Genomic DNA, 21,339 nt, shown 5'->3' on the forward strand with positions numbered 1-21,339 from the left:
ACTATAATTTAGATTTGTTATATTGACTTCAATTTCTACCGTCAGGTATTGTCTAACCGTAGACCTGATCTCACTTGGGAGAAACCTCATACTACCTTCTTTTTCCTTTTTTCTGCCCTTGGGGAATTTCTCATCTGTAAAATGTAATAAAGTGGGAGATAATTACGGGTAAACTTTTCTCTTTGCGAATATTTATTTACTCTTTTTTTAGCTTTCAAAAAATTATTTTTTTTAAGGATGGGAATAATTATTTACCGGTTATTTTATTACTAGCTACTATAAATATAAATATATTATTTTTGAATAGGATTTTATTTTTCAAGAATTTGAATAAATTCTCATAATATTCTATCGAAAATTTAAATGTTTAAAGAGACGATTTAAAAAAATAAAGTAAATTGACGGAAATGTCATATATTTAAAAAGGTGAACATTGGCGATTGTTGGGAGGTTTTATCTTTAGACTCTACTCCTAACAAAGTTAGCCTCCTTTCAACAAATAACTCAAATAGTAACATTCTCATTTGTAAGTGTCTTACACAAGGAAATTTTCTATAAACTTCACTTCATATACTTTTGTCAATTAAGGGTCATCCAGTCATACTTTTGAAGGTGGAAAAATGCTCTTCAACCCTCAAAAGCAATGCCAAAGACTTGGCTTTTGGGTCGAAAGTGTAGAGAAACGGTGCTTTTAGCAAAAGTTGAGTTTAGGTACTTCTAGTTTTTGCGTTTTAAAGTGCAAATTATCAAAATATTCATATTTATATTAATTATTTAAAATATATTTAAATTTTTAGATTAATTTATATTTTATGATCATTATATCAAACTATTTAAATATTATTTATTATTATACTTAAATTTTTAAAATATTTTTTTGTCTAATATATTAAATTATTTAAATATTATTTAAATTATTTTATTATTTATTTTTTAACATCATATCTAAAATGAATATTTTAACTTCTCATCACAATTTTTAATAATAATATCAAACATTTTAGATTAACAAACCATACATTTTCACAAGAAACTTTCTAAAAACATTTTTCCAAACTTCTCAATTACAATATCAAAACCAAACAAACCCTAAATCAATCTCCTCTCAAGTACTTATATTAATTTTATTATTGAAGTTATAATTTTCCGACAACAAATATTAAATAATTTGTCACAAGAATTACTCTTGCATTTTAAATTGTTTATTAGAAAAATCGAAAACTAGTACATTCAAATATACTCTCTTTTTTTTTGTAAATGTAATTCAATCTTGATTTGATTGTAAAGATGTTAAATTGCTAGAATTAATGGACACATACGGTTCAAGCAAACCATAAGAAAGTAAGTTTTGGACATTAAATATAAACTTTCGGTATTGTAAAAAGAATATTTTATCTTCATGTGGTTAGTAATGGATACGTGGTTGACAGTAATTTTTTAGAAATTTGATTTATATATACTACGATTTTGAAGAAATGGTAAATTAAAATTTGACATATTCTGAGGGAGCAAAATAATGTTGTAGATTGCATAACAATGATGTCGAATGGAGATTTAAATGTAAAATATTATTTTGTTGAGCCACCCAAGAGTGTACGGAATCTACTAAAAAAATATATTTAACAACCTGGAATAAGGTCTGACTCTTAGTAAAGTCGTGTAATTAGAAGATTACTTCTATTTCTTTTAACTAAAAAAAGAATATTTGTATCTATCACTGCATTATTTATATTATTATTTAAGTCTCTAATTAAATCAGTATCAGAAGTTAATTGAACATCAAATTAATTGAGAATTTATAAAAAAAATGTAATTGGACTTCAATAAAAAAAATTTTAACATTTAATATTAATATATTTTATATTTGCCAAAACTTAGATCGAGTCAAAATATAGGTCTTAAAATTTGCTTAAATCCGTCTATATTTATAATCAGTCAAACCTTTCTAAACTCGTACATATTATTATTTTATTTTAAAAAAGTTATATTATTTTAATTTAATATTATTTATGTTAGATATTTTATTTTAGTAAAATTTGAAACATAAGCATTTTAAATATTTTCTATTGTTTACATTACACTGTATATTTAATTTATTTGATATAAATTACATAATATATAAAAAATTACAAAATAAAAAAAGCTAGGCGAGGCTAGACTCAAGCCTTAAATATTGAAATTAAACTCGATCCATATTTTAAAGGAGACTAAGTTTTTATCCAAGCTCATTTTTAGGTCATATATTTTTGTTCAAACTCTTTCACATTTCGTAGGAGAGTAATCATACTCAAGGTTCTAATAGCATAATTTCATAGTGTTAATGTATCATTTCGTATATGAATTTGGCTTCAATGTTTAATTTGATACTTAAGTTTAGCTTTAATATTCAATTTAATATTTAGATCAAACGACATCATGAGACCCAATGAATGTTTGACATGTGTGCAATATTAAAAAAAATAGATACTTAATTGGTACACAGAAAAAAAACTGTAAGTGACAAATTAAACCTTGAGACAAAAGAAACTTAAGTGTCAAAATGAAAAAAAGTTTAGGTACCAAAATCTGAAAAAAAAAACTTAGTATTAAATTGAACATTGGAGCTAATATTAGGTACCAAATTATATATTGACCCTTCTTATAATTCAGTACTAGAAATTGTAGTCCCCATCTCTGGCGAAAACACAAAACAAAGCAGAAGGTGGTTTAAGCTGTCTTTACAAAATTGGATGGGTAAATTAAAGTCCGATTCTCCCCTCTCTCGTCGCATCGTTCGATCCTTTTTGGATTTCCTCGACTCAGGTACTCTCTCTATCTCGCCTTTGATTTTATTCACTATTTTTTTCAATTCAATTAGGTTAGCTTAGCGTTTGTCACTGATTTATTTTTTCTCCTTTTTGCATTATTTTTTAAATGTTTTTCTTTTGCATTGTTCTTTATTTCGCCGTGATGCAAAAGCGGAATTAGCTCCTTTGCTGATTGATTTTGACTTTTGCAAAGCGCAATTAGCTTCATTCTACTTGGAAATTTAGGGTTTGCAACTGCAAATTCCGAGTTAAAGTGATGCTTTCTTAGCTTCATGGAGTGTGTTAAGGGTGGAAAGAAAAGAGGTGTTATGAATAAGGAGTGTTGTTGTTCGACAATTCAGTGTAGACAAATGAATTAGGTTTCAATAAAATTAGGAAGTGCAGCATTAGCTATAGAATGATACCATTGGAGAACGCCTCTAGAAGTCTTTGGGCACAATATAGGATTTGATCGATCTTTAAATTATCCGGGAAAAAAATGGTGTAAACATTTGGAACTTTGTCCTAAAAGCTGCATGGTCGTTGGTTTGTAAGAAAACAAATTGACTGGTTTTGTGTGCATCCTCTTTAAAATTGACTTTGGAAGGGTACTTTTTATGTGCATGACTGGTATCATGTTTTTTAAATGGCAACTTTTAAGTTCATTGATATCATCACATTATACTGGTTGCTTGCATCCTCTATACTATTCAGTTTACGTCTTTTATTTCATCTCCCTTATTTTATTATTTGGGCGGGTGAGTGTTTAGGGCTTTAAGCAATTTGAAGGGGGAGATTTGCTGAGTATTTCCTAGTCATGTACTTCTTCATTCACTTTGTATTCTCATCTTGTTATATATTTTCTAATAACAATCCTGTTTCTGTAAATTAGTTGAACCTGCCCCAGGGGTTGATCTTGAAGGCCTTGAAGTTGCTAGGGAATGTTTGGTGGAGGTGTTTAAACTTGACTCAGCTTCTATAAATTATGTCAAACCTGATCTATTAATTGACATATTCAGTTCACTGGATGAAAGTGAGGATAAGAAAATTAAATCAGATCTAAGTCACAGGGGTACTTCTGATAATGCCACTGCTTCACTTTCTGCCCATGATATCGTAAGTGCTAATTCCTTGGCGGCTTTAAAATCGGTATTTCATGATCACTATTTTCTTTTTGAAATTGATTTAAAATATAATTGGGTTCAGGATTTAATTTAGGCACCGTGTATGTCATCTAAAATTTAATATGGGAAAATTTTTCTCTACATATGGTTCTCTTTCCGAGTTTCCTTATCATTGTATGGATGCTGTTTTAGTGGTATCCTGTCAGGGACATTTCTTCTCTCGTAGCATTTATTTTGTTTCTAATATGTTTGGTGTCTGGATTTTGCTAAATTAGGGGGATAACTGGACTAAAGAATCTCAGTCTACAGGTATGCCATGCTACTTATCTTGATAATTTCACATTTTGGACTTTTAATAATTGAGTTGAAATGATTTACCTTTGTATTATCTATTTTAATGTTTTAGGTTATACAAAGTAGTTCTAAACCAGGGTAACTTGCAGGAGTCTCAAAGGATGAACTCTTTGGGCAATTCTTTGCTGCAATAGAGAAAATTCACTTTCTGAGGGCCATGCCTGATGGGAATGATGATCCTGCCCAACTGGATAAAGCTACTCGTTTATTTGAAGACGCCGTAAATGTATGTTTTCCTCTGGTGTATATTAAACCTGTTCCACTAGATGGATGGTTAGTTTGCCTTGGTTTATGGTAATTGTTGCTTAATTAATTGTTGTAACGTGAAGGTTCTTTTTGAGATATTTTTAGATTTGCCCCATGGATTCAGGTTAAGTGTTAGATTTACATGTTTCATTGAAGTAGTTTCTTCATAGTGTATCCATACTTTGACTACATCATTGCACTCAGAAAATAGATTAACTGAATTACGTGATTCAGATCATTTAAGAAGATTTTCTGGTCCTCATTTTTAGTAGGGATGGTCAGAAGGGAAATCTTATGATGCTGAAACTAAAAGCTGAATTAAATTACTTGTCTATCTTCATTGAAACTTGAGTGAAATTTGGAAATCAGAGTGTAGGGAAATTCTTCAAAAGAGTCTTTTGAAGATCGGGTATGGGGATTGTCAATGTTTCCCCATGGCATGGATTTATTCATCAGTAGTGATCTTTGTCGTACATGAGCTATTAGGATGAAAACCTGGGGTGGATTTCTTCTGATTGTTTAGTAAGAACCGATCATGTCAAGCTTAATCATTGACGTCAGAGAATTATACAAGCAAACTCTTATCATTTATTTCTTAACTTGACATCCTGGCTTGCACAGCTGACAATGGCATCTTTATCTCCTCTTTTGGATTAATGTAACAGGTTCCTTTGGAAATTGGCCAACCTTTGAAGTCTTACACTTAGAGACAAACTCCAGCTTCTGCTGTCTCTTATATTGAGAAACATATAATGCATTTATATTATCATCACATAGATACATGGTTCTAGAAACTGAAAGAGTGAAATCCTGATTTTTAGATTGTAGTTCCTGAAATAAGCATTCTCGACATAGTGGCTTATAATATTTGGATGGAAAGGTAGGTTAGTGAGCCAGCCTTAAAATTATGGTTATGACTTGGGATTGGAGAACCAAGGTAGTTATTACAGTTGCAAGGTTAGTCAGTTGAATGGCATCCTACTGAATTTAAGCATTTGCAATCTTTGCATTCTGCCGTGTAGGAAACATGATTATGAGGAAGGATATTAATATATGTTTTTCTTTTTAGTGCTTTGAACTAGTTAGGAAGTTGGGATCCACTAATGACATTTAAGTTCATCTTGCTTTCACATCACTAAATCAGTACTGACTGGCACTTGATCTTCATTATATTCTCATTCAGTTTAGATAACTTCTTGCAATTTATGGTTATTGTCATATTTTATTTTTACTTTCTAATGATATCAGTTAGCTTCTGTAACAAGCCTTTATTGATATCTTAAATTTTCCACATCAGGAGATGGAAAGGTCTGGTTGTCAGGCATTTGACCGTAAAAACCTGGCCGAGACATTCAAATGTCAAGGTAATAAAAATTTGTGTGCTTTTTTTTTGTTGGCAGTTAGTACTTCATATCTTTAACGTTTAATTTTAAGGGCTTATTGTTTGGAGAGTTTGAGAAAGTTCTGTTCTTCTCTTTCTTTTTTTATCTAATTTATGCATGCTTTATCTGTTTATTTGTTAAAAGTCATGAAATAGATTCTGTAAAAGCAGATCCTAGCAAATGAGCTCACTTGATATCCAATCTATCTAACAGGATTTTTTTTACGTAATGACTTAAACTCAATTACTATATACCCTTGTTGAGTAAAATGTGGAAAACATTAACATGAGCCTAAAGTCACCAAAATAGAAACAGGGCCTACCTAAATTGACTCTAAAGGACCCAAACCTAAAGTTACCAAAACGGAAACAGGTCCCACCTAAATTGATTCTAAAGGACCCAAACCTAAAGTCACCAAGGAACCCAATAGCTGCAACTTTTTTATAATAACTATTGCTTAAGTGTCAATGTGCTTACCATATGTGATGTTTTGGCAGCATGATCTTTTGAATATCTTGCAGTGTTCATTCTCTGTAAAAGCTGCTCTTAAGTTATATTGTTTTGCTTTCAGGTAACAGGACCATGCAATCAAAGCAATACTCTGATGCGATAGAGCTGTATTCTATTGCTGTTTCTCTTTGTGATGATAATGCAGTTTATTATTGTAATCGGTACAGCATTAATTTGCTCAAGCTGATAAATTGATATATATATAACTGTTCAATTTACCATATTTACCATATTTTTTTCCTTACCAAGAGATGGAAAGTCCTTATCCTGCTACGTCAAATTATTCTTGCACTATTAGGTCACCCTATCGGTTTCATTGAACACCGTAAAAGCTTTTAGACTTTGACTTTTAGGAATAGTAAACTTGCCTTTTCTGTTAATCATGTCCCAATAATATTAGGATTTAGGAATTTGGTTCTTTTTTTAATGTTCGGTTTCTAGTAACTTTTAGAGATAGTACATATTTTTTGTATTTGATTGCAGCAAGTTTCTGACATTTTCACACATTCATCTTCGTAAAAATGCAATGTCTGATTGAATTATAATCTTTGTTTCTCAGGGCTGCTGCTTACACTCAAATTCAAAAGTACAATGAAGCCATTAGAGACTGTCATAAATCCATTGAAATTGACCCAAATTACAGCAAGGCATACAGTCGTCTTGGTTTAGCATATTATGCTCAAGGCAACTATGCTGATGCAATTGAGAAAGGATTTAAGAAAGGTTGGCGGGAAATTATATCTGAACTACACAGTGTTACTATTAGGGACAACCAAATCTAAGATATAATTTATAAGCATTTATCTCTTAGTGTGGATTGTATTACATTCACAGTTAAAGAAAACTTCCACATTTTCTTAAAGTCCTTTTTATTTTCTTTCACCATATCAATAACAGATTAATGGTTGAAGATTCAATATGCTATCAAACATGGTAGTTTCTAACCTTTATTTTTTCTCTTTCATTTAACTTGTGCAGCCTTGCAACTGGATCCAAACAATCAATCTGTGAAAGAAAATATTCAGGTAGGTTTCAGTGTTCCTTTTTTTACATCATTGTTGTGATCTTGATGTTCTGCTTGTGATATCCAGGTAGCTGAGCAGAAGTTGAATGATGAGCAGCAAAGGGCAGAATGGGATCAGGTAATATGAACTATTAGTCGCTTATAATAAAAGAAATCTGTATGTTATAATTAACTCGCAATAATATCCATTACCAGTTTACCACCTCACAGTTTGACACTAAAAGACAGAATGTATGACTCTCTCAAGCCTGTTGCCCTTGAAAATGGAACCCCATTTTGTTTACTGGTTATTCTCAAGAAATTTTGCTATTTGAATGCTATTTTGAAATGATTTCTTATTTTTCTGTATATGCATAAGCATCCCTGACCTTTCTGATCCAGAATGTCTCATTTTCTTTTTCATCTTCTAATACCCGTCTTGCAGGGTGCTAGTTCCAGTCAAAATAATCAAGGATCCAATAACCAATCATCTGGATCAAGGAGTCATGGCAGATCATCTCCATTTAGAATGCCTTTCGACGCTAGTTCCCTTCCGACGGAGATTGCAAGCATGCTTATGAATATGGCTTCAAGTGCATATCAGGGACAACCATCTCAAAACAGGCAGGGGGAAGACGATAACATTAATGGATCAGAAGAGCCTGGGATAAGAGTAGGTGGGAACATCAACTTGAATTTCGGTGAGCAAATGCCAATACCAGAGGAATTAACCGGTGCTTTCAGATCTGTGATGGAAATGTTCTCGGGGACACCACCGCATGGAAACAACCAGGATACAAATGGAGGATCAGGTTCAAACTGAACTGCTATACAAACATGTTCACCATACTATTTTGAACTTCCAATAGCTTATGCCTTGGGTTTTAACCATTTTTGCCCCCGCCCCTTTTGATTGTTATAGAAAGTAAGTAGATAAACCAGCGATAGTGTATAATTCGTTGCAAAATGATGGAGCTGTTGAGATGATCAGATATCACTGCAAACTGTGTTGCTGAGAGTATTCCTTTTGTTTTGATTGTGGGTGATTGTAGATGCTTTGTCACGGTATCTTTTTTTGTTATACCTAACCTATCCAATCCTATATACTTTTATTAGGTTAGGAGATCATTTTTACCGGGGTAAATTTTGCAGTTAATTTCTTAATAGTTTTACAGTTGAATTTAGTAAATGCAATTGTTTCCGTTATTCATCAAATTGATTTGATATTACCACTAAACAGGAGCAAATCGCAGTCAACGTTCACCATACTAGGCAACACACCTAAGCAATTCCTGTAATGGAGAACACTTCAAATTGATTCAATATTTTTATCATCTAGATTGACGATGCTATTTCTATTGATGAACATTTAAATCAAGGTAATTGGTATTGTATTGGATGTACTATTTTGGTACCCGTTTGTTTTGGAATATTATTTTAAATTTATTAAAAATTATTTTTAATTTAAATGAATAAGATTAAATAAATTTTAAATATAAAATATTTATTAATAAATTCTACAAATAAAATTTCATCATTCAACAAACAAAGAAAACAAAATCTTGTACATTAAACTACAAAATTACCTCATGTATTGTAATTTTTTTTTCTTTTTTGCAACTTTATTCATGTATCAGCTAATGCGGCCGGTTTGGTCGAAATAGAGCAAAAAGGGTCAGTGCAATTGGCATAACTCGGAATTTTCTTCTATGCAAAAAAGAAAATTAAATGTTTCGCCTTACTGATGAAATGGTGCACACGGCCCGTTACAGTCAAAATTAGTGCAGAATTGACTGCTTTGATTAAACATCAAAAAGATATCTAAATATTTTTAATTTGCTCAAAATTCTACACGCATAGTTTATGTGATAATTGGACTATTAAATATAATAAACTATACAAAAGAAAATGAAAATGTATAAAATCAATTTAATTTTTACACATTTTTAAATTGAATCCTTTCAAATAATCAATGTGTAAAATGTTTGTCTACATTAGGGTCATATATTGACCGTTCCAACTAATTGAAAAATTACAAAACAAATCGTTCTCTTTTTCAACCCAAGACATTATAATATTTAATGTCTCCATTTTAATTTTATTTTTTATATTAACTTTTAATATTTCAAATCTAGCATTTCAATCAAATTTTTATAAATATATATATATATATATATTAGGCTACACAAAACTTTTAGTCTATAAATAATAAGAATCCTATGGATTGGGTAAGTAAAAAACTGATGTATCTATATTTAATTCATAAATAACCTTCCCGAAAAAATAGTTATACAATTAAAATACTTCAAAAATTGTGATAATAGTCTATATTTTCAAATTAAACTATGATTTAAATTAATAAAATTAAACCATGATTTGAATTAATAAAACTAAACCATGATTTAAATTAACACTTCATTCAAATTTAAATCAATATATTCAAATTTATAATAATTCAAATCAACGTAATCCCCCAAAAAATTTCAAATGGTTCGAATATTTGCTCAACCAATATGAAATTTGAATTAAATTGTTTAAAATTAGCTTTTGTTTAAAAAATCAGAACTAACTTTTAAATAAATATTTAAATATAACTTTTGAATTTTAAAAATATTACAAATCCCAATAAATAATATATAAATTTTCAAAACACATTATTGCTTTTAAGAGAAAATTGAATTTTGTTTTTTATGAAATAAAAACAAATTTCGTTTCCAAAACTATTTAAATTTGATAATTTAAGCGAGATTGAAATAAATTTATTTCAATAAAAAATGATTTGATACAAGCTACCAAATCAAATAGTCAATAGTTACTATATTCCTAATAAAAACATTTGATTAACACAATTTGGTTGGCGTACGAAAAAAAAAATATGAGAAATTAATCGAAAGCTTCAAAAGAAACCCAATTAATTAGGCGCCCATTTATCCAAGAATAGTTTTATTAAAATCCATTTTATTTATTTTTATTTATTTTTTATTAATATCCAATACAATAATTATCACTATTTAAATGTGTAAAATTCATGCAGAACCCTTCTATTAAATGTGAAAATTAACTTGTGAATGATGAATAAATATACATGGGATAATAATGGATGAAAATGTAATGGGGGTGAAGCCAAACCCGAAATAACCTCGGCTCGAATCATCATTGTACAAAATAAAATAAAATCAAAAGTTTCAAGACGCATTAACCATGTCACTACGTTTAAGCTTCTATTGTCCCTTAATAAAGCCCAATGACTATCTATGTCTTGCACTAAAGAAAACAATTCACTAAACATTGAGTGGAGTATAGCAAGAGTATACCCAAATTCTATAAACAAAATTCAGCAGTAATTCTTTATAAAATAAACATTAGAAGACTCATATATATTTATAGATATATAACTATTCAATTAATACATATTTGGATAGTCGCATCTATCAAGAATGAACGTAATTATTTATTACATATTATTTAGATAATCATATTTTCTTTGTTAATAATCAAATAACGTAATTTTCAGTAATAAAAAACACACCTCATAAATAGTAATAACTCTTGATTGATAATCAAATAACATAAATTTTAATTATTTTATAATTTTTCATGCATAAATATATTTTAAAAATATTTCAACATTCATTTTCTTTAAATAAATAAAATTTTATATATTTCAATTGTGAATATGACAAAACTTATCTAACAAATAAAACATTGACTCGAAAGTTTGAAGAGTGACGAAGGCATGTTACTATGTTTTATTTGCAAGAAAAAAATATTTATGAGAATATTTTGTTTTGCAAACAAGAATTTGTAAGAAAAAATTGTAATTTTTGGAAATTTTGAGGCATATTCTCGATTAGTAAAGGTGGAGAGTTGAATCATAAAGTTATGGTTTTATATTCTATTTCATGAGACCTTTACAACGGTGTATCATATGCTTAAAATGATTGAGTGATGAATGAGAAATTGATACTTAAAGTAAGTCATTTCTGAATATTTATTGAGGAAAATAAAAGCTTAGATCCCATATTAGTTAAATACCAATTGTGAAATATGTATATATCTGAGAACTCACTTAAAAAATTCCTGAATAACTAAACTTGAAATCTTGTTTTGAGATATTTAAAATATTTTTCTAAAATCTATATTTAAGTACATAAATGAAATAAAATTTTACTCTTAAAAAATATTAAAATTCTAAAGTACATCAATTTTTTTGAACAACTATTCTATAATAATAAAATATTTATAACAATAATAAACTTAACATAGAAAGAACTATAGATTTATATATTACGTATAATGTTTTTGTTTGCATGGCAGTTCGCCATCTGTTTGAATTTACAGTAATATGAATCTCAGATGCCATCTGTTTGGTCACACCCAAACCTAGACACTGTCTCACATGCTCGTCTTTTATGTGTGTATATATATTCACACACATACATACATATTGCTGACAATTTCTCATGAACCATCCTGCCCAATGAAAATTTTCTGAGTAAACTGCTTCTGAAACTCCCAACTTTCATTCTCCATCATCTTTTGGCCCAAATTTTAGCTACACTTTTTCTATCCCAAACATTTCGCTTTCTTACTCCAGATTTCGAAGGTATTTTGGATCATCACGTCTTTATTCCAATCGTTTGTTTTTTTCCTTCTGGATTTTTCAATGTTGCCCGTTTGTATTTTATCTTTAATTTCTTTTTTGCCCTTTTTGAAAATGTGGGTTCTTTTTTTTTTCATTCATTAGACTGCTACTTCTGATTTATGACATATTGTCTGAATTGATTTACACAGATATGTGTGTGTGTGTGTGTGTGTGTGTGTGTGTGCATGTATTTTGGAATTGATGCAATGTTTGTTTACCCATTTGTTTATCTTTAAATTAGCTTTAGGCCTTTTGTTGTTCCTCCGGATGATTGGTCCCTGAAACTTCGCTATGAGGGAAGGTAGAAGCCGGCCAGAACTAGGATGGTGAATAGCATAATACTAGTATATCTGTATTATATGATTAATATAAAAAATCTGTATTATAATGCTGGCTTGGTTAAAACAATATTGACCTCTGATGGTCATAATTATAATAGGAACTTGGGTTTTGTTCTGTGTCATTGCCTATGCTTCCTCGTAAGAGTTTCATATTGTAACAACCGATCATGTTAAGACTGTGTGTGTGTGCACACATATATGCAGTTGCATGTGCTTTTTGTCATGTATGGCTTGGCTGGAACCAGGCAAGGTTTGGTTATGTTATGAGGGATAGAACTTTGTTGTGCTTTTGGCTTGTTTCTACCTAGCTAGTTTCTATTTGGTTTATTTCTATCTTGCAGACTTTCAAGAATAAAGCAAGTAAAACGACTTTGAATTGTTCTGGTACTCTTTCTTGGTTAATGATCATGGTTGGATGTGATTCTATTTTCAGGGTAAATTGAAGAGGTAGGTTCTGCCAAGCCAAAGCACAAAATCCTATAAGTATGAATGGTTATATTGTTGGTGCGATTGTACCCATTGTTCTTGTTCTCCTTCGAAATTCAAAGAGGGTGAAGAAGCGAGGAGTGCTGGTTGATGTTGGTGGGGAACCTGGGTACGCAATCCGAAACATTCGGTTTCCATTCCCTCTAGAAACAGCATGGGAAGGTTTATCTACACTTGCAGAACTTTTTGAGCAGTCATGTAAGCAGAACAGCAATAAAAGCTTGCTTGGCACTAGGAAACTGATTTCGAGTGAGGTTGAAGTAACTGAAGATGGAAGATCCTTTGAGAAGCTTCATTATGGAGAATATGTATGGTTGACATATGCTGAAGCATTTGCAGCTGTGTGCTATTTTGCTTCTGGTTTAGTTCAACTTGGTCATAAAAAGGGAGAACGCGTGGCAATCTTTGCTGATACAAGAGAAGAATGGTTCATTGCATTGCAGGTCTGACTAATGTTTTCTGAAATTTTCTATTAATTTCCATGCCTGTTTGTTTAAAATTTTGACTGATATGTTAACTCATGCCAGGTCCTTCCTTTGCGCTCCTTCAAATTAGAGAAAGTAATTGATACATGTTATTTTTTCAGGCCTGCTTTAGGCGCAATGTCACTGTGGTGACAATATATGCATCTTTGGGGGAGGAGGCTTTATGTCACTCATTAAATGAGGTCCTCTATCCCTCTCTCTGTCTATCTATATCTATACATGTTTGTATCAATATTCTTTACTTGCGAAATAGTTAACTTTTTCTTGAACTAATATTTTTATCAGTCCTTAAGAAACTATATCTGTTCTTAATTTGCTTCCCTCAGAGGTGAATTGTCTTTTCTTATTTCTTACATGTTTATATAAATTGTTTAGAACCTGTCGGTAGTTGATTAACGATTCAATAATATTTGCTGAGTTTATTTTTATTCATTGTAATTACTATGCCTTTTGTCCAAAATTTCATCACTGAGCTTGTTAGAATTGATACTTATAGTTTTGTCATGTTGGTAATACACTCTTCAAAAGGTTAGCGAGATAACCATGCATCAGAACAGTATTCCCTGCATCTTACACCGTGCGAACCAAGTGGAAAAAGTTGTTCACTGGTTTAATTGGCCAGTGAAGATTTCGTGGTTTTGCACGTTTGTTAGTCATGCATATTTATTTATGCAATCTTTGCTCTGCCAGACTGAAGTTACAACACTGATTTGCGGGGCCAAAGAATTAAAAAAGCTTGTCAACATTAGTGGACAACTCGACAAGATAAAACATGTGATCTGTATGGATGATGAGATTCCAACTGCTGTAAGTGGTAGATGGGCAGTCACTTCTTTTGCTGATGTCCAGAGAACCGGCTATGAAAATCCTGTTGATGCTGATTTACCTATTGCAGCTGATGTTGCAGTTATAATGTATACTAGTGGAAGTACTGGATTACCTAAGGTTAGAATGTAGATTTTGGGTTTTGCTACTTGTAGCCTCTTATAGATTTTGTTGGTAAAAAGATGCTTGCACGATGTTATATCTTTGAGATATGTAAAATTGTCAAGATTAGGTTTCAACATTGTTAAGCTGCTTCTAATATATCAAATTTGTACAGGGTGTTATGCTGACACATGGCAATATACTAGCTACCGTTGCTGCAGTCAAGACAATTATTCCTGGAATTGGAAGCAAAGATGTCTATCTTGCGTATCTACCCCTTGCTCATATTCTTGAATTAGCGGCTGAGGTATATATGTTGTCTTGAATTACATTACAAATGTTCATTGCAACTTACTTTTGATCTCTGATTATATTCATATTTGTTTACCTGCAGTGTGTTTAAACATATTTTAACATATTTTTTCCAATTGTAGCATTTAATTGTTGCTGTAGGAGGTATCCTAGGATATGGATCCCCTTTGACTCTTACTGATACATCTAGCAAGATAAAACCAGGAACAAAGGGGGATGCCTCCGTGTTAGCTCCAACCCTGATGGCAGCTGTTCCAGCAATTCTTGATCGTGTTCGAGATGGAGTACGAAAGAAGGTTAGAAATTTTTACGTTCTCAAACGTATGACTTCTTCTTTATATGTGTGTGTATTTGTGAAAATAAGTTAATTTCAAAAAAAAATTGAATCTTAAACTTCAGGTAGATGCAAAAGGTGGACTATCCAAGAAATTGTTTGACTTGGCGTATTCTCGGAGATTATCTGCAATAAATGGTAGTTGGTTTGGTGCCTGGGGCCTTGAAAAGTATCTGTGGGACTTACTCGTCTTTAAGAAGGTCCGAGCAATTCTAGGTGGTCGCCTTCGATTTTTGCTTTCTGGAGGTGCTCCTTTATCACCAGATACTCAGAGATTTATCAACATCTGCTTTGGGTTAGTATGTTTTTAGCAATTTGAGTTGATATCCATGTCAAAGTTAAATTTATGGATCCTCTGCTGCTGCTATTACATACGCTCACACAAACTCATATTCAACATTCAGGCACATTTCTGTAGTTTCATAACAATTGTTGTTCTAAATTTAATTAAGGTGTTGTTTGATTAACTGAAAATTTTGTGTGCTGGTTTATAAAATATACTATATGATTTTATGCCGGTTTCTCATCTAATAAGAGTTAGAAACAGGATTATTAGCGTACTTTCAATTAAAATATTGGTGTAGTTTAGTCAAATTATATAAAAAAGGGAAATCTTAAATAACATTGACAGAATAATAAGTAGGTTTTAAGTACTGTAGCTTCTAAAACAAGTTACCAAACACATTAAAGATGAATGCTTTCATCAAACAACACCTTACATCTTGTTCAACAGGAAGATGCTACTTAAACAGCGATTCTTTGGGTGGAAGTTCAATTTTTTGTCTTAGATGGCTATTTGATATGCAAGTAGCTTAGACATTAACAAGGACCAAAACCGTGTGGGATGACAAGTAGCTTTTTGGTACCATGGAGATACTATCATCATGAAGGACACTGACAGTTATCTCTTCCACACAGATTTAATATTTTTAAGTATCATATTCTCATAGGAATTCCTTTTTCAGTACTCCAATTGGCCAAGGGTATGGTCTAACTGAGACTTGTGCTGGTGGCACCTTCTCTGAGGTTGATGATACATCTGTTGGTCGCGTTGGTGCTCCACTTCCTTGCTCCTTTATTAAGGTAAGAGATTATTATTATTACTACTACTAGTTTGACTGAGATGACTGCTTAACATATTTGCTTTTATTCACCATCTGGTGGTTAAGTTTTGTGGCTTTCCTTTGAAACCAACCAAATAGGTTATTTTAATTTTCTCTCCTTTATTCGGGTTGAAACTGGAAGCTTTGAGCTTGAGGATGGACCTCTAAAGCCTCTCTAATCTTTGTTTCTTGTGTATATTTTGCATATATATGATTGTGTGTGTGTTTGCATGTGTGTCGGCAATCAAAGCTTTATTTTCCCGATGCTGTTTGCTGTATATGATGATTATTTGGTGGGCTATTGCTGTGCTCATTTCATCCTGATTTGTTTACTTATTTGCGTTGGTGGGCAAATTTCTGACTTCGACCATATTGCATTATGTGTTGTTTATTTTAGTTAGTAGACTGGCCTAAAGGTGGATATTTAACTAGTAATTCACCAATGCCTCGTGGAGAAATACTGATCGGTGGTCCGAATGTGACGCTTGGATACTTCAAAAATGAAGAAAAAACAAAAGAATCATATAGGGTATGGCTTTGAACTTCCAATCTTCACATTCCCTTTCCTTTTCCTCTTCTTTTTAAAGATTACCTATAATGGATCCTCTCTTTTTCCTTTCTATCTCTTAGTTAACTGGCAATTTTTATTTTTTTGGTGCGGAAAAGGTTGATGAGAGAGGAGTTAGGTGGTTCTGTACAGGTGACTTAGGACAGTTTCATTCCGATGGTTGCCTTGAGATAATTGACCGTAAAAAAGACATTGTCAAACTTCAGCATGGAGAATATGTCTCTTTAGGAAAGGTATGAATGGATATTTCCAGTGAAACAATTATGTAATTCGAATTTTCCACTGTAACTAATATTTTTCCTACAGGTTGAGACTGCTCTCAGTATCTGTCCCTATGTCGACAATATTATGTTGCATGCTGATCCATTTCACAGTTTTTGTGTGGCTCTCGTGGTGGCTTCCCAACAAATGGTGGAAGATTGGGCTTCAAAGCAAGGCATTACATTTACTTATTTTGCAGACTTGTGTGAGAAAGAAGAAACTATCAAGGAAGTACATTCCTCTCTTGCTCAGGTATATCTTCAAATTTATCCGAAGATTTAAGCTTTGATGAGGGCGCCGGGATATCTATGTACAATTGAAACAAATTGCAACATATTATACTCTTTGTTTTTGGCATATTGCTACAAAATATTTGAACTTGGAGAACTATCCATCGGCAACATTTGCTTTTGCATCCGTTTGTGATCACTCATTTACGGTATAGGCTTATACTTGGATTTTAGCTTTTTACGAGTGCTGGCTTAGCTTTGATGTAGTTGGTAAAGAAATCTTTTTAATTTGCATGTACTTTCATGCATAAAGCAGAGATATTGCATTCCCTTTACTTTGAACATACCCTCTGTGCAGCTCTGATGGAGAAAGTAGTGAACCGTTGCGCTGCCACGAGAATCTAGGCTTATAATAATTCAATTTCACTTTTTCACTGCTGCTTTTTTTTTCCGACCTCTGACCCTGTTTCGTCCATCTGCTACTGCTTTTAATTGCAGACAGCCAAGAAGTCACGATTGGAGAAGTTTGAGATTCCTGCAAAAATCAAATTGATTTCTAGTCCATGGACTCCAGAATCAGGGCTTGTGACTGCAGCTCTCAAGATCAAGAGAGAGGCCATTAGAAGAGCTTTTTCTGAAGACCTGGCCAAGCTATATGCATCATAGTTTCTAGATGCTTTGACTGCTCATTTAGCAACAATCTTGAAGAAAGTAAGACTAGTGTAAGATGATATGATCAAAACCCATATTCATCTTCTTTGTTCTAGTTCTTACCATTGCAGTTCATGTTTTGTTCTAAATAAACTACAGGAAAACTAAGGTTTTTGCCTGTCTTCAAGCAGGATTGTTAGATTCAAATCACTTTTCTTTGGGTTCCACATGTATGTGTATATCTTTCCTGCTCTAAATAATGTGTCCTTGTTTATACACCTGCAAATCATATCAGTGTTGTGTTCTTGTATACATGTCATGTTTTTTTGTTACTTTTCGGTGCCGGGTAATCTTGCGGTCATCCATGCTACTGAAACCTACCAGGGATAGCTCTTTAAATCACCAAATGAAATAATAGTGATGAGCACTTTGTAGGCATTGGGTCTCTCTTAACCCGTCTCAATAAAAGATGGGCTGATGTTACCAAAGTTCAGTGGCAGACTAAAACCTAAATGGGGGAGGGTTGCCAAAGGACATGAAGTAGCAAAAGACGAATGAATGCCTTTTGTCACTGGACCAGCCTCCTCCTCCTCCAGTGATGTTCATTTTTAACTACTTTAAGATTTGGGTCTTATACTTCTTTAAGGCCATGAAAACAAGCTATTTGTCCTTATAAATTAGGTATATAACGCTTTTTCTATTATTTTGATACCGAAAAATTAATTGCGTTAAAAAATAGGTGGCTGAGAATGTACATGTCTGACTTTTTTCAGTGTACCATTGACCGACAGAAAAAAAGGGTATAGTTTGAAAGGTTAAATTGTGATATAAGCCTATAAATTATTCAGTTGAGCATTTTGACACATTGAATGAGTCAATGCAAAGGGCGAATTTCTTATAGTTTGAGCTTAGCTCAATTTTATTTTAGTAGGAAGTTAAGGTCAATTTAATGTTGTAATTTAAAGATTAGATTGAAAACCCAGATGATTAAATAGATGGAAGAGGATGAATTTGTATTTGATTGCTGATTTACTTTAGTTTTACTCTCTGCTAAGAGATCTAGTTTCTAGTGAATGATACCTCAACTTGTCATCATGTGTAATAATGAACAATGTATTTTGCTTAGTTTTGGGGGAAAACAGAAACTAAGGAAGTGGAATGGATTTAATTTAATTAATTCGTATAATTATAATTAAGATATGATATTTAAGTAAAGAAAGCACATGGGGTTGATATGTACATGATTAAACCCTTTTCATCTGTTTACTAATTCAATGGCATAAAAAAAGCCAAAGTGGATTTTGGTTGAAAAGGTCAAAAAGTCTCATGAAGAAGATGAACAATGTAGAAATTTGTAGTTTGAACCATATAAGTCAATTCCCTAAGCTTTTGTTAGCCTTTCTTATGTTTGAACCATAATTTTCCATCCAAATCAAATATAATATGCTTGGAATATTGTTGTTGTTGTTATTATTTGTGTAAAGGAGACCTAGAAAAAGTCTTTGAGAGAATATCCTAGTATTAAGGAATTAATTTTATAAAATGGAAAATAAAAATCAATTTTTATTATTAATATATAATCCAAAACAATAAATTAATAACATACTAAACATAGTAGTTGATCATCTCATTCATTAGTACATTTAGTAAAGCTTAGAGAACAATTAAGATGGACAAAAAATTTAATTAATTCATAGTCATTTTAAAAGGTTTGAGGAGGAGACCCACATCTGCAATTTGGTCCATGAAGCTGAAGATGATGTTCAGAAATATTTGAGTCCTCACCTCACCCAACCCACATTGGGAACACCCCCTTCTCCCCCATGTGACTCCCCTTCTCTTTTACTTTTCATTGTTTCCCCCTTTCACCTTTTTTATTGAAGGGAAAAAAAAAAGCTTTTTAGATGTGTTCTCTCATGGACAAAACCTTCACAAAGTTCAATCTCAAAGCAACCTCTTCTCTCTCTCTCTCTCTCTCTCTCTCTCTCTCTCTCTCTCTCTCTCTTTTTGGGTTATAATTTTTCCCCCTTATTTAAGACATTTCTTTTTCAATTCCCTTTACACATGTACAAATGCAGGAACACACATTGAAAAAAAAACATATGTCCATGACAGGAAACTTGCACTAGTGGCAAAATTATAAGGATGATAGGTTTTGGAAAGAGAAAAAAAAAGTATAGGTTAATAAATGAGGTTGATATCATTTTATTGTAATGTATTTTAGAAAAATAACTTCATACGATAAAATTTTGGGATAAATAAGTTGAATGTGTCGAAAAAATATTTATTGTATAAATAGATCGTTTTGAAAATAAAAGATGAAAGTGCGTCCAATTAAGTGTACTTTTCCTGACAAATCAACAAAAAAAATTCGTCCAACTAAATGTGTTTTTATACTCTCCCTTCAAAAATAGTTTATTTTCTTAAATTTTAAGTTTTTTAATCAAGTTTTTTTTTGTGAGAATAGGAGCAATAGTATTGGGAACCCCATGTTGAGAAGATTGATGCGAAGGACAAGTGCTTTCTTTTTTCCCTAATTTTCAAATGCCTTGTGCTACATCAATTCCCTGTATCTCGTGCCTTACATGACCCCTTAAATCAATTGGGAATCTCAATTTTTGACTTGAAATATACAATCCTGTTGTATACATGCATGCGTATGTGCATATATATAACATGAATTGCAAAATATTACTGTAGAAGCCAACTAAATTACTATTTTAACTCATTCTCATGGTACTTACGTTTTGCATTATCAGGAGTTGCTAAATTATTCATTACATTTACCATCCCCAAATTTTATATCAATAGCAACCCAACTGCCGTACCAATACAACTATGGAAATCTTACCAACAATTTGGTAAAAGAAAATTTATTTAAGTGCCAATCTCACCAACAAATCAAAACTATATATATATATTTTAAGTTTTCCTAAGAATTTGCCCAAATGAACATAAATATCGAAATTAAGAACTTATACTTTTAACCAGTTGAATTTTAGTTTAATTTGTATGATTAAATTTTAATTTAATTTGTATAATATTATTGTAAATATAAAAGAACTGTGAGTTCAACTTTCTAAAATATTACTATCTTTAAAAGACTGTTCCCAATAAATAAATCAACCATTTTCTTGTTAGACCGCAATATGGTAAACGTTTTCACTTTTCAAAGCAAATATTAGGTGGTCAAAGAATTGGCTTTAAAGTAGATCAAATTCCCTGGTTGAATGGATGGTTCATCTTAAATATATATATATAATCAATTTATTTTTTATATTAAATAATTATAATTATTTATGTATGTTATATGGAACATAGTATAATATGCTTGTTTTTTATTTATAATAATTAAATGAAATAAAATTTTTATATATAAAATTTAAATTTAAATATAAAATATCCTTAAAAGGAAAAATCCCCAATTTACCACTGCGTAGTGCGTACTCTGGTCTAAACTTATGAGATGGTAGGGGCCAACCTCATTATTATGATCGAAAATTCGTGTATATTTATATTATATTCATATCTCGTGATCATATTTAATAATAATATATAAATTTTCTTTTTTTTTTCTACACAATATAAGAA

At 31.6% G+C, this 21,339-nt stretch overlaps 2 protein-coding genes across 3 annotated transcripts; both read left to right on the top strand.

The window, feature by feature from the left end:
- Nucleotides 1-2,645: 2,645 nt before the first annotated feature.
- On the top strand, nucleotides 2,646-8,520 carry LOC107905011 (small glutamine-rich tetratricopeptide repeat-containing protein). Its single transcript, XM_016831552.2, has 10 exons — nucleotides 2,646-2,802; nucleotides 3,679-3,902; nucleotides 4,186-4,219; nucleotides 4,354-4,490; nucleotides 5,808-5,874; nucleotides 6,464-6,563; nucleotides 6,962-7,125; nucleotides 7,381-7,427; nucleotides 7,494-7,544; nucleotides 7,851-8,520. The coding sequence occupies exons 1-10, from the start codon at nucleotides 2,730-2,732 to the stop codon at nucleotides 8,226-8,228; spliced, it is 1,275 nt and encodes a 424-aa protein (XP_016687041.1). The 5' UTR covers nucleotides 2,646-2,729; the 3' UTR covers nucleotides 8,229-8,520.
- A 3,197-nt stretch (nucleotides 8,521-11,717) lies between these two features.
- Nucleotides 11,718-18,060, top strand: LOC107905012 (long chain acyl-CoA synthetase 9, chloroplastic). Of its 2 annotated transcripts, none has more exons than XM_016831553.2 (12): nucleotides 11,718-12,011; nucleotides 12,825-13,320; nucleotides 13,464-13,544; nucleotides 14,053-14,307; nucleotides 14,465-14,596; nucleotides 14,724-14,897; nucleotides 15,001-15,230; nucleotides 15,901-16,018; nucleotides 16,436-16,567; nucleotides 16,705-16,839; nucleotides 16,913-17,119; nucleotides 17,596-18,060. In XM_016831553.2, exons 2-12 carry the CDS (start codon nucleotides 12,877-12,879, stop codon nucleotides 17,761-17,763), a joined length of 2,076 nt encoding a protein of 691 aa, XP_016687042.2. In that variant the 5' UTR covers nucleotides 11,718-12,011; nucleotides 12,825-12,876; the 3' UTR covers nucleotides 17,764-18,060. The 2 variants fall into 2 exon arrangements, with proteins under 2 accessions (XP_016687042.2, XP_040950248.1); XM_041094314.1 differs by lacking the exon at nucleotides 11,718-12,011 and adding an exon at nucleotides 12,244-12,376.
- Nucleotides 18,061-21,339: the final 3,279 nt, after the last annotated feature.

Source organism: Gossypium hirsutum, chromosome D05 (genome assembly GCF_007990345.1).
Source record: "Gossypium hirsutum isolate 1008001.06 chromosome D05, Gossypium_hirsutum_v2.1, whole genome shotgun sequence".
Taxonomy (NCBI): domain Eukaryota; kingdom Viridiplantae; phylum Streptophyta; class Magnoliopsida; order Malvales; family Malvaceae; genus Gossypium; species Gossypium hirsutum.